Source organism: Balaenoptera acutorostrata, chromosome 6 (assembly GCF_949987535.1).
Source record: "Balaenoptera acutorostrata chromosome 6, mBalAcu1.1, whole genome shotgun sequence".
Classification (NCBI taxonomy): Eukaryota; Metazoa; Chordata; class Mammalia; order Artiodactyla; family Balaenopteridae; genus Balaenoptera; species Balaenoptera acutorostrata.
The window spans coordinates 57067789-57081974 of record NC_080069.1 but is presented as its reverse complement, the minus strand read 5'-3'; the positions used below and the strand labels follow the sequence as shown (position 1 = coordinate 57081974).

General features: G+C 40.6%; 1 protein-coding gene and 1 long non-coding RNA gene across 4 annotated transcripts in view; one reads left to right on the top strand and one right to left on the bottom strand.

Moving 5' to 3' along the window:
* Positions 1 to 6126: 6126 nt before the first annotated feature.
* Positions 6127 to 12765, bottom strand: LOC103000997 (uncharacterized). 2 transcript variants are annotated; one of them, XR_009008659.1, is made up of 5 exons: positions 12555 to 12765; positions 11732 to 11839; positions 10317 to 10518; positions 9526 to 9706; positions 6127 to 8047 (listed from the first exon to the last, which is right to left on the bottom strand). It is a non-coding gene; the product is annotated as an uncharacterized LOC103000997 (long non-coding RNA). The 2 variants fall into 2 exon arrangements; XR_450506.2 differs by lacking the exon at positions 9526 to 9706.
* A 79-nt stretch (positions 12766 to 12844) lies between these two features.
* The window catches only part of ADAMTSL1 (ADAMTS like 1), a 467116-nt gene continuing 465774 nt past the window's right edge, over positions 12845 to 14186 (top strand). For both annotated transcript variants that reach the window (XM_057549050.1, XM_007176787.3), the window contains exon 1: positions 12845 to 13034. In XM_057549050.1, the coding sequence (XP_057405033.1) occupies positions 12972 to 13034 (63 nt within the window). In that variant the 5' untranslated portion in view covers positions 12845 to 12971. The remainder of the gene's footprint in view (positions 13035 to 14186) is intronic.

Sequence of the window (14186 nt, the reverse complement as noted above, 5' to 3'; positions counted from 1 at the left end):
GTTTCAGCTTCTTCAGCCCTAACTGAGGGGGAACTTTCCTCTTTAGTGGTAAAAGTAGATCCATGTTTTATGGCTGGAGAGAGTCCCGGGCACTCAAAGTGAAGCAGACGGTTGTGAAGAATTATTTATGGCAGATTTTGTGATGCCTGTGTCGTACTTTGATTTAATAGGGGGTAAAATGAAATCTGAAGCAGAATGAATTCAATTTCCAAATTTTACTAGGTATACATGCAGGTTTTACACCGGGGTACCATCGCTTCCCCCAGCTTCTTTTCATGGCTTTCAGTCTTTGCAAAAGTAAGCTCTTCCTTGAACAGACCTGTGAAAGTACTACTTTGGATCATCCACAGAAGTCTCCAGGTTAACACTTTGAAGTCTCAACAGCAGACCTATTCGGCCGTAACACACATGGTGGATGACATCCTTGTCTACGATGAGCAAACTCACGTTTCAATGGAAATCACCCTCCAAAAGAAGGAGAAATAATTATAGAATCCTAAAGCAAATGGCAAATTGCTTTTGCCAACTTTTCCTAAAAACATAATATTGGCCTATGAGTGGTAATATTGGCCAGTTAAAGATATCATACATTGTCATTCTGCAAGGAAAATTAAATACTTGTTTCCAATCGAATTTTTAGTAAGTATAACTTTTAAAACAAGTCTTCCTATACCTCATCCTCAAAGGGAATATTGTGTTTCCAAAAAAAGTGGCATAATGAATAAGCAAAATAAATCTTATTGCTAAGAAGCATAATACACAAATGTGCCGATTTTAGTAACTATCAGAATCAAATTTTGTTAAATATAAGATTTTAACCTATATCAAAAAATATTATGATGATAAAAATACTTAATGTGCATCATCTTTTTCTCTTTGATTTGGAGAGCAAGCTGTATCGTTTTGGTTCTTACATCATTACTAACAGACATGTTCAGTGCATCATTTTTGTCCATATGTAACGTAGAAGTAGATGAATTTCCCTTCCCTTTTTATTAATCTACCCAACCAGTGTCATTATTAAACTGGTATGCCAGAATGAAAGAAGAAATGAAATTGCATTCATTTGCAAAGCAATGAGCTACTTGTCTTAACCTGTCAAACACAGACCTCAGGACTGAGAGAACGGAGAACTAGAACAAGATGCTGAACCACAATAATGGTCTTTGAGATAGCAGGCAAGGAAGGGAGTAGACACAAGGAAATAACATTCAACTTCCTTGGCCCATTGATTAACAGTTGGGAAATAAATGTAAAGATAAAGAAATAAATAAAATAAAAATAAATTTATAAATGCACACATATATAAAAAGTCTGTGTGTTTAAGCTATACATAATATAGGTATAAATTAATACATGTATATGTGTATAAAGTATTTAAAAAGTGCCAATTATCCATTACTCAGCTTAAGAAATTGAGTGATACCAATGTCTTTGAAGACTTTTGTTTAGAAATAAATTTATTCATTCAACAAGTACTTATTGAACACTTACTTATGTGCTCAACCCTGTACTAGATACTAGGATGTGGTGTTTAACAAGACCGGCATGGTTCCTGCCCTTATGGAGCTTACAATCCAATAAGGGAGAGAGAGATGTTAAAATTGTAATCACACAAATAAATATAAATACAAATGAATAATAACTGTGAACTGTGATAGGTCCTGTGCCAGAAGCATTGAAAGCAAACAACAGGAAAAGCCAATTTAGATTGACAGATCTAAGAAGGCCTCTCTGAGGAACTTTTAAGATGAAAGTGAGGAACCCTTGGAGTTGAATCAGTAGAAGAATGAGAGGGAGAACGTTCGAGAGACAACAGGAAGAGTGCAAAGGCCCTGGGAGTGCACAGGCCCTGGGAGTCCAGCCTCGTTTACACTTAAACTGAGAGAACCAAATCTAATCTACATATGTGAAAACTTAGTCCAGAGAAATACTTCCCTAATATTTGCTTTCCTTTTGAGTGAGGGTGGCATTTTTGATGTAGCTTTGGTAAAGCTTGTGCTCGTTTTATTTTCTTAACTTATAGGAAATTTAGTCATCAGGCAGGGTTCAACATATCCATTATCACACTGAGTTCCAGTTATTTGGCATAAGGATTAGGAGTTCATATCAGGGCTTTCACTGGGATTGCTTTTGCACAGGTAAATTAATACTTCTTTCATATTCTTTTTTCTCTTCCTTAAAAATGTTTATTGTAGTAAATATGCATCACCTAAAATTCACCATTTTAGCCATTTTTTAAGAGCACAGCCCTGTGGCATTAAGTACATTCAAATTATTGTGTGACCATCACCACCATCCATCTCCAGAATTTTTTTAACCTTCCCCAACTGAAACTCTATACCCATTAAACATGAATTTTCCACTTCCTCCCTACCCCCAGCTCCCAGCAACCACCATTCTACTTGTCTCTGTGAATTTGACCACTCTAGGTACCTCATATAAGTGGAATCAGTCATGTCTTCAAGGTTCATCCATTTTGTAGCATGTGTCAAACTTCATTTGTAAGGTGGAATAATATCCCATTGTACGTAAATTCTATGTATATATGTAAATGTGGTGAAAAGCACATTTCAGTTATCCATTCATCTATCAACAGACACTTGGGTTGCTTCTACATTTTACCTGTTGTGAATAACACTGCTGTGAACATGGGTATACATGTATCTGTTTGAGTCTCTGTTTTCTTTTGTTTTGGGTATATATCCAGAAGTAGAATTGCTGGATCATACGGTAATTCTATGTTTAATTTTTTGAGGAATCAAACTTGTGCTTTTTTAATTCATATATTCAGCAAATGTTTATTGGACTCCTACTGTGTGCCCGATAGCTGTGCCAAAGGTTGGGAATGAACAAACACGACACAGACATCGCTTTCAAGGCTTACAGTCTAGTTTGAGTAGTTTGTTGTTGTTGTTGTTCTTTCTTTTAATTGTAGTGATGATTTGGAATTGATTCATTAACTTTCTCTTAGCCTTCTTGAGACCAGTAATATATTTGTGCAGTGTATGGCAAGAGTGCCCTCATGACCCCAAGCTTCACTAACTTGAGGCTCTGAGCAACTGAGTCAACTAGAACCAGATGGAAATAGTACATTGTCCAGTAAATCAGGTGACTTGGGACATGGCCAGCCTCTCCCCCATATGCATCATCTGTAATAGTAGAAAATCATTTCAGCTAAGTCTAAAATTTGATTAATAGAATCTCTACAGATGAAATTGTAGTACTGTTCTATGAATTCTACTAAGATATTAAATTTGATTTGGGGGAAACTAATTTTTCCATTTGAATGGCATTATACCAATGGAAGTAACATATAAGAAAGAATAATACAGTTCAAATAAGTTTTCTTAAATAACTGTAAAGTTCCTCCAAATAACTAAAGATAGCAAAATGTAAACCTTAGCAAGGGTAGAATAGGCTTGGAAAGCTTAATAAATCATGATGGTGACAAAAATGAGTTTAGCCCCCATAAGGGTAAGGAAAAACAGTGTTTTAATCATCATCACAAAATCACTCTCTTATTCCACCATCTCCTTCAGAGTGCTGCATAGCCAGCTCCCAAACACATTGAAAAGTTGTTTAGAATAAAATTGCAGTGCAAAACAAAACAAAACAAAACCCAAGCCACTTACATGAGATTTTTAAAAATGTGAAAATCAAGAAAAAAAGATAAAACCGTAGGCTGAGGAAAGATTTAGCCCCTAAGCCCAAATTTTTATTCTGAGCTTCCTAGTAGCTAAAGCAAAGATGGAAACTCAGGGAGTTACATTACTCTCATTAACTAAAAAATAAAACATACCAGCCTGTCAAAGACATGCTTTTTGTACTTGACCATGATGTGCTGAGAATTTGCCTTGGGAATTTTTATATAATTGAGCTGTATAGGCAAAACTGTCTTAGATAACTTTACAAGATCTCAAGAGTATTTCACATATACACACTTCTATGTTAGTCATTAGTCAAATCCAGGGGCATAATATTTATTCAGACACTGTTAAGGCAGTTCTGAAAGAGACCAGTATGAAATGGGCCAGGCTTGTGGCTTTCTGATGGTCTAAGCTGACAGAGGACTATACTGTATAGCTTGGCCTCTATTTGTTTGATAGTTTTGCGAAGTCCTGCCCTCCATAAGTTATGTTAAAACGTACATGTTGTATTAAACACATTGTCTCATAGAAGTCTGGAGGTAGGCAACCCAGGAGCACTGTGATATTCCGGAGTGTCAGGCTGTCAGGACCCTTTCTCTGGGGCATCACACCCACTGAAGGTTATCTCAGTCCAAGATGGCTGCTTCAGCCTTCACATCATCATTCCAACCGCAAAAAGGAGGGAAGAGTGAAGCAGGAACTGCTCTTTTCTTTAAGCACATTACTTGGAATTGTACCCAAGACCTCCATTTACATCTCCTTAATGAGAATGTTGTCACATAGTCACACATGGCTGCAAGAGAGGCTCGGAAATGTCTCTTTTCTGGGTGGCACTGTGTATTCATTACCAAAGCAGAAAAAGAATGACAGATGTTATTTAATATTTCTGCCACAAATAGGTTATTTAAAATATTCTTTCCTTTAAAATGCAGGCTAGAGTTTAAAAACCAAGATGATGAGAGTGGAAGTAAATGCATATGATTACAGTAAACATTGTGCTTACAAAGCCATTCTATTTACAATGCTACTGACAAGAGTGTTTCTTTTTTTTTTTTATTTATATTTTATTTATTTATTTATTTATTTTTGCCTGTGTTGGGTCTTCGTTGCTGCGCGCGGGCTTTCTCTAGTTGCGGTGAGCAGGGGCTACTCTTCGTTGTGGTGCGCGGGCTTCCCATTGCGGTGGCTTCTCTTGTTGTGGAGCACGGGCTCTAGGCGCGCAGGTTTCAGTAGTTGTGGCTCACGGGCTCTAGAGCGCAGGCTCAGTAGTTGTGGCACACGGGCTTAGTTGCTCCGCAGCATGTGGGATCTTCCCGGACCAGGGCTCAAACCCGTGTCGCCTGCATTGGCAGGCAGATTCTTAACCGCTGCACCACCAGGGAAGTCCCCGACAAGAGTGTTTCTATCCCAGTCCAACTGATAGAAAGTGAGGAGGGCACAGAAGGAGAGCTGGGGGGGGTGGGGGGGTGGCCAAGGAAAGACATGTAACCAAACACCAAAACCCATAACTAGGACTGTGTGACCATTTTGATTAGAATGTACCTCTCTAGAGCAGACCATGACAAAACCTGCATAGTCGTGTGCCTTGGACCTTGCTGCCTCTTTATTTTGTACATCCTAGATGTGCCCCCACTGGCATTACTCCTCATAGTATCGTCAAGTGGCACGTAGCGAATTTCCCTCCTTCACTCTCTGGCCTTAAATGCAAACAATACCTCCAGGCTAGGACTTGTGTCCCTTCCAGCTGCTCCCAAAGGCTTCTGTGATTGGCTTCCATTCTACAATCATGTCTAAGGAGGGGGGTTTTCCCCTTTAGCCTTGGAACCCTATACTTTCCCTAACTACTAGTTTCTGTGCTGGGAAACCAATATTGGATTTTAACTTCTAGGAAATGCACATGTGAAAAAGATAAATCTCTGAATTATTTTACCTGCTTCTGCCAATCACACCTCTTATTTTCCCCTCAGGACATCTGCATTTTAGTCATGTTTTCATTGTTGTTGGCTTGTATTCAGTTCTCTATGTTATCCTTTTTTTTTTCTCCTTTGGCCATGCTTACCAAGTTCCATATTCCTCATGAAAGTCTTCCAAAGAAAGGCCTACCACATTTTCAAGTAGGAAAGATAAAACATCCAGTTTTACCCACAAACCTCATGTCCTTTGCAGAAACTTAAAAAATAAACTGTATTATAAATTATTTTCAGTTAGAGGCTCTTTTTTGTATTTCACTATATGACAGTTTTGGATATTTCTCTGACAGTATTTATCATTGTGATAGGAGATAATCTTTGTAACTTAACAGAGAAACCATGCATCTAGCTGGTGTCAGCAAATAGCACGATGATCTATTTTATTTTAGAGGAAGAGTTCTATGATTTTCCATAGTTTAACTGCTGTTCTGAAATTCAAATTTTATTTCAAATGTCATCTACATTTTCCCTTAGATTTTAGAGACTATATTTTCTTTTCTTTTGTAATTCTGCTCGCTTTTCTTCCTCTTGTTTTTCTTTTTTCCTGCTACCGTATCTGTAGACATAGCATATGTTAATTAATGCCTGCATGAATTTAACGAATATTTATCTAATGCCCATTATGTACAAGGCTTTGTGGAGGAGCTGGCATTGTCTACACCTTAAAGAATGAAAAGGATTTTTAGAGAAGCAGAGGTGGGAGGAAGGATCTTCCAGGCAGAAGGGACAAGATGAACAAATACACAGAAGTGGGGGGATTTGGAGTATTGGAGTCAATCAGGTATTTCAATTGGGCTGGAGCAGGACTTTCTAGTATCCTGGGACAGGAAGCGGATCAGGGAGATCCTTGAATGCCAGGCTGAGGAATTTGGCTTTTGCATTTTAATCCTGCTCTCTCTATATTGTCTGTAAATCTGTTCACACCCCTTCACCTATTGTCTGGCTCTGGGATAATTATTTTATCTGTAGAGGATGATGTCATGGAAATAGTGCTGAACTAAGAATCAAGGGCCTTGGATTTATATATTACACTTGGGTTTAATATGTGACTGTTACAACCATAATTCAAACCTTGAAGATTAAACTGGTGTCTCTCTGTGTCAAAAAGGCTATGAAAGACAGTTTGTTGCCAGAATTCTCTATTTATCATGCCTTGCACACAGTAGGTGCTTAATAAGTGTTTTGTTGACTCTACTTCAATAACAAGTCTCTGAGATCCATGATGTAACCCCAGCAATGTAGAAAAAGGAAGAACGAGAACCACCAGTTTGAAGGTGATGAATAATTCTATCCTCCCAGTGCAGTTCAGTGCTCTATTAATCAGTTTGCTTGCTTGTTTGTTTATTTGTTCTTTTCCAGGGAAGAGGGTGTCCTAGAATTAGAATCTAAATTATGATAATGATTTTATCCCAGAATTTTATTAGAATTTTCAAGCACATAGAATAGATGAAACACATGTACAATGGACACTCACATAGCCACCGCCTAACTTGGTAAAGATTTATCGATCTCTTATTTAGTACCAAACTCTGAGCCAGACTCTGCAAACCCCTCGCTCCGCCGCCCACAACAGCCCTGCAGTCCTGAACAGTAGTCTCCTCATTTAACAGCTTAAAACAAAAACCAAACAAGCAAAAGAGTGGGTTCAGGGACTTTCAGCAATTCATTTCCTTAGAGCCCTGCTGGTGGTAACTAGGACAGCTGGGACCGTCTGGCTCCAAAATCTGGGTTCTTTCCCCTCCTCCAAGCAGCCACCAGAGTTCTTCTCTGCTGCTGGCCAGGCTCACAGATTCTAACCAAGTCCCTACAGTGTGAGCAGCCCTGAATTCAGCCTTGTAGACAATAGGAAGAGATGTAAGCAGAGGCTCCTAGTGCTTCAGGAAGCGAGAGATGAGTCAAATCAAATTTTAAATTTTGTTGTGTGCCTTCCACATGTAACATGCAGTGCTAGACACTTTGTAGGGGGAGATCACTGAGTATGGGATCTGAGACTATGGGACAAAGAATTTTAAAAAATGTATCTTTACCCTATAAGCAGCCTAAAATAGTGGGTCGGCGTGAGTCAAGCATGGGTCTCATATGTCCCTGGTTTCTCTCTGTTTACTCTGTTCTCTTCACTTGCACAGGCTTTCCCTTTTTCTTTGCAACCCTAAAAGTCTCCATAGATCTCAAGGTCTTTTTCAATTTCCATTTTTTCCATCTGGATTCTTACTCCTCACTGAGTCCTCAGACCAGCAATGACCTCTCCCTTCTCTGAACTCCTGTGGCCCTTTGCTCTACAAAGAGGCAGTGCTGTCTAGTGGTTATGAACACAGATGACCTGGGTTCAGATCTTGGGCCTTCCCCTCTCTGGGTATATGATCTTGACAAGTAATTTAATTCTCCATGCCTCAGTTTTCTCCTCTGTTAAAGAATCGGTCCAGGTTTCTGTAAAGAGAACAGAATTTACTCTTGCTAATTTAAGCAGAAAGTGTTATGAGGTATTAGTTAACTCACAGAAAATTGGAATTGTCAGTGAAAAAGACTAGTTTGAGCTTTCTGAAGATTCTCGTGCTACTGTGCAGTTGAAGATTACCAAAGCAGCTGCTGCCTCTTCCATAGCCAGGAAGTCACCTGCTTAGTGGAAATGCAAGAGCTGCATAGCCACACACCCACTTCTCTGATGCAGCTAAAAAACTGCATGTCCCAGGCCTGCCTCTTGACACCCACAAAAGTAATGACTATTAGCATGGTTGCAGGCAAGCCACATTGCTCTGTAGCCATTTTTACAGGTACAGAGAGCAAAGTGCGGTCTCTGCCTCACTTCCGCCTTCCAAATCTTAATGGGAGTGCTTCCGAGTGGCCAAATCTAAGTTGCATCCATATACTCTGGTTTCTCCTCAAATTGTATAGATGCTTTGCCTTTTAAAAAAAAATTGCACCCAGTATGCTAGCTGCAAAGGAGTCTGGGGAATGTAGTTTCTAGGTTTCAGGCCTCTGTGTTTCAAGAAGGCACTGGGTGATGAATGTTGACAGCTAATCTACTGGAAATAACATCCATATGAGGATAATGTGTACCTATTCATAGGGTTGTTGTGAGGATTACATGAAATAATAAATAGAAAGTACTTAGAACAGTGCCTGGCATGTGGGAGACTCTCAATAAATGTAGCTGTTTTCGTCAACTTCTCAGAGAGTTGTCCAGAGGAAAGTCAAACTACCTTAGGTAGAGCTCCAATTTCCCACCTGCTAATAAGTAACTAGGATGAACCCACTTATCAAGAAGGGCACCAGTTTCCTCATCTATAAATTGAGGATAGTAATCCCTCTCTACCTGATAGAGTTTCTGTTCATATCACGTTAGGTCACGTGTGAAAGATGATTTGAAAATGGTAACGAATGCTCCAGTTGCTTGGGTGTTGAAGGGCTATTAGGTGAATCGTACAGACTCCTGCTCAAATTCCAGCTCTGCCCCTGAGACTAGCAGTCGGCTTCCAGTAGCTTGATCTCATTCAGCCTCACTCTGTTTCTTCTCTCTTTAATTTTCAGAATTAGCCAGGGGAAATCAAACCACTTCCACACATGCCCGTGAGGATAGTTAAGACTTGGGCGCTGCCATAGCCACCTCCTTCAAGAGGGGAGATGAGGCCTTACCCAGCTCGCCATCACTTCCCACCCCTGAGTTCTTTCCAGAAGACCCTCTGCCCTGTCTTGACAACAGTCACTGCAACTAGAGGGCCAAGCGAGAAGGCCCAGCCTCAGGAAGAGACAGGTGGCTCTGGAGTGAACCCTGTAAGGCAGTCTCCCCGGGGAGAGAAATTCCGAGAGTTGAGCTCACTCTTTCCTGCCATAAAGCACACTGAATGTTAACAGCTTGCTCCTGTCCGAGCTGGTGTTTTTTAAATTAAGTATTGTTAAATCCATACCATTTGGAATGATGCTTCAGACAGCTCTGATACTCTCTCTCTTGCTTCTGCTTTCATTTCACCTAATATATTGTGCAGGGGGGGCCGTAACCAGTATTACAGCAGCTGGGGCCGTCACCACTGCTGCTGCGGCGGCAGCTGCTGGTACTCAGACACTGGCAGACGGCTTTCATTTAGATACCTGGAGAGGGAAAAAGGAACGTGGCCAACGCCCTGCTCAGATGCCCTAAGAGGCCCTTCCCAGGCTGCTGCTAGTATGGATCTCGATTACCTAGGCTTTTATGTTATTTTTCCTTGGCACTGAAAACAGTTTTAGAAACGACAAAGATGGGAGACAAAGGAGTTGTAGACTAAAATAAGATACTTTCCATTGTCGGGTAACATATGCCCACCCTAAAACCTGGGTAGCCTGCCTTCTGTTCTTTTGCCTTTACTGTAAACGTCCCCCTCCAACCAGTAGGACACCACTGTCAACATCTGCATACACACACACACGTATACACATACATACCTACACGTACATACATATATACATACATATTTACATATATGTATATGAGATGAAAGTGATTTAGAGTCAGAAGACCCTGTTCAAAGGCCATCCAAGGTAAGTCACTTAACTTTTCTGAGCCTCAGTTTCCAAATATAGAAAATTGGGTGAGTACTTAACCAACTTCGCAAGTAGTCAGAAAAGTCAAATGAGATTGTGGGTATAAAATCATTTTGTAAACTTTAAGGAGAGTGCATAAACTTTGGAAATTTGTCAGAATTAGCTCATCCCCCAAACTTACCCCAGTCACCATAACGCAACTTGATTTTGTTCTTCTTTTTCTGAAATTACAGTCAGCCGGGAGTTTGCACTGCAGGGTGTAATGCTTGACTGTACAGTTGCTTTTCCTCATTTCTCTGGAAGGGAAACGCTACTCACAAAGGGACCAGAAGCTTGACACATTGTGGCGGGCATCCTCTGAGCATTCAACATATGGCTGAGGGCTTGAAATAAAAATATACTATTCAGTGACTTCATTAAGGTGACTATCTTGCTGGATATTGACATGTTCATCAAACCTCCAAGGCAGAAACCTCTGACTCAAAATATCTAGCCAGTGTTTATTTCCAAAGCAGGAAGGAATCTAGACTAGCACAGAAGTGGCTACCGATTATTCTCTGACCATGGCAATTTGCTATCTATTCTGCTACAAATGGTACTGTATCATAGTCATTCTTGCTACCCTTCCTTTTCCCACCACCTGTTCTTCCCTTTGGATCCTCCTGATGAATGATGTTTATGTGTGAAGAGGGAGGAAGTGGTATTAGATAAAATATTCCATTTTTTAGAACGAGTTGAAACTCTTTAGCCAATGACACTGATAGAAGAAGAAAACCCGTAGCAGAAAGTTCCATTGTGTAAAAGAGAGATATATAACACAGCTTATGAGTGAAAGTTTATTTGAATCAAGCCATTTTTAATATGATGAGGATTTCAGATAATGCCAGTCAAGCATTTTTACATCTCCTCATGAGTACTCTTTAGCTTGTGAGCATTAGCTAGTTTTTGAGAGATTTGTAAAACGAATCTTTCTGAATGGGAAAAGCATACTTCAAGAATAGGACCTCTTTGTTGTGGATTTGTACTATCCATCTTTCTAGGTGGGGGAAAAGGTGGATCCTTATATGCCCTGACTTTCCTAATAGGTTGAAAATGGGATTTTTAAAGCTCTTCTGTCTTTCATTGATATTCCATATGAAGTACGTAACCTGAAGTTGAACAACCTGCTTTTCTCCACCTTTTTGAAAAGCAGCACTGCAGGTATGTATAGAAGCAGACCTGCCTGTATTCACATGCCTGTTATGGCTTGATCAGGTTTTCCATATTTGAGCGTTTCATGCCTCTTGTCAGTATTTTTTTTTTTTAACCAATGGAAGGAAAGAAGCTTAATTCTAAATGTCTTCTACCTTCACCCTGTATATTTCTGGGCTATCAGGAGATCTACAAAGGAAGAATTTCCTGGTGACACCCCTATGGAAATGTAAGGCCAAGTTTGCTATTTCATTCTTTCAAAAATTCAATGATTTCCTTAACAGATAAGGTGAAAGGTATCCTTGTTTGACACTTGACGCTTTTCTAAAACTATAATAAAATCCCCCTCTATTAGAATTCAATCTTGCCTGCTGGTGGTTTAACCAGACTCAGAAGCTTTCTGACCTTCTCTTTGCTGTTGCTGGCCTGGCCCCGTCATCATTTCGCTGGTCATCAGTACTTCCTCCAGGGCTGGACTGGATGGGGACGGTCATCTCCTCGTCCAACCTCTTGCTACAGTAGAAGGAAAAGGAGGTAAAACTCCCTCCAGCCTTTTCTGCTATATTATAGCAGCTCTGATAAAGGACGTGGATAAGGAGGAGGCTGAAACTGTTGGTTAAAAGGTTTAGGGATTAACTGAGGATTTAATTCACCCTTTCTTTCCCTCCTTCTGCTAAAGCCGATAGTTGAGAGTTGGCACTGTGTCAAGACCAGGCTGTTCCTCAACCCCGAATTTCAGCCCCATACATCTCAAGAGTCTTTGCTAAGGGCTTCTTTTTAAACAGGGGATCTAAGTTTCTAATTGTGCCTTGAGCTTTAGTAAACCTGGGCTATTTTAAATTGTCACTTTACAAAGGAGCAACCTGCTTTTTTTCTTCTCCTTCAAATCCAGTCATTACTACACAAAGTAACTTATGCCTCTATTTAGGCTTAGTGAGGAACTTTCAGAATTTTATACAGTCTCCCTTTTCTAAGTGAAGGGGGAAAATAAAGAGGAACTTTATGGAAGAGGCATGAAGCAGTTGTACAGAACACGTCTAAAGGGCACATTAAGTCAGTTTTTGTCTGTGATTCTTTCCCTTTATGGCATATGTTATATATTGACAGGGATTAAGTTTCTCTCCTGAATGGAACAATACAGAGTCACAGGGAGCTACTGTACTTTACAAAGCAACAGGCACCAGCACAAGCAAACGGCAAATAGAAATGTATCTCACAAAGCACTAACCAGGTTAGTTAACCGCACAGGGCTCTGCTTCATCTTTTGCAATTCTGCATCGTTTGCATTTCTCTTCTGGTTCTGCTGCGCGCTCCTCCGCTCTCGTTTCTTTTTCGTCCTTTCCTCCCTTTCTCGCTCGCACTGTTACACTTTCTCTGTCCCCCTGGCTTTGTTATTCAGCATGTCTGATTAGCAAGAGCCTGATTGGCTGGCTGCCGGCTCCGAGAGAGATTCCATTCAGCTTACCCCCCACCCATCCACCCATCCACCCACCCACCCACCCCTCAGTCAGGAAATGTGAGCGGGGCTGATGGAAGCTGATAGGCAGGACCGGAGTGTTAGCACCAGTACTGGATGTGACAGCAGGCAGAGGAGCACTTAGCAGCTTATTCAGTGTCCGATTCGGATTCCGGCAAGGATCCAAGCATGGAATGCTGCCGTCGGGCAACTCCTGGCACGCCGCTCCTCTTTCTGGCTTTCCTGCTCCTGGTAAATGCCTTTTCATTTCAATACATCGCTATGGCCATTTAGTCTGGGTGCTGTTGTGGTGGTGTGTACGTGTGTGTATGTGAGTGTGGGTGCCTGTGTATATCTTTCTCTTCAAACGCCAGGTAAAATAATTTACATGATTTAAAAAAAAAAAAAAAGCTTCTTGCAGAATTTTAACCCTAACTTCCTAAGCAAAATAAAGTCTGCAAGACTTTGTGGGATTAGTTAGAGGTAACTAGGAATACTGAGACATACGGAGACATGAACTTTGGGACATACTGCATGGAGTTTGTGAGCTGAGGGCTGTATAAACGGTGGTGTGCATGCTTGGAATTTAGGTAACAGATGTCCAGAAATCAAACTCACTCACTGAAGTGTTCCTGGAATATTTTTGAAGGATGGGCTGTGAGGGGCTTTCCCCCACTACCTTTTATGAGTCCTCCTTCCTCTGTGCACATGTGCTAGGGAAACAGGTAAAAGAGGGAATGAAAGCCTCTCTGTGGCCAAGCCAGATTATAGCTCATAATTACGGCAAGTCATCTGCGGATACAAGTTAATGCTAGTATTTATGAATTGAGGATTATGGTCTTTGATCTCAGATCTGCTTTTGAAGAAGAAGAAAATGCTGACTTTTCGTGCAGCTTCTTTCCACAGTCACAGTGATAAGATGCTCTGCTCTGGAACGTCAGCACACACTGCATTTTTGACTCGAAGTAAATGTTCCGTTGTGACTCATACTTGGTTTTATGGGCAGAAAATGAACCTTTACTGTCCAAAAAAAATCTACACTCAAAATATTAATAGCAATGCACATTTTTTTAAAACCAGAGTGTTCTGGGCAGGCAGCTTCGTAAACCTCATCTGCAGGTTTGATTCCAGAATTTGCACACACTGAGTCCAAACAAACGTGCTTGTAGCTCTCCCTGTCGCATTTATGGAGAGCCAGGCCTTCCTCAGAAGGTAACCAGGCAAGAAGGGAAAAAGGGAAAAATGCAATGCATGTATAGGTTGCATTGATTCGTCAAAGATGAAGGGATGTTTCTTCTGATTAGACTCTGACAAATTTGATCTGCACTATCATTTTGAAGAAGGGGAGCAAGCTATTTAAGCACAAATTTTAAAACTCCAGGAAGGCTCATCATCAGAGAGTGA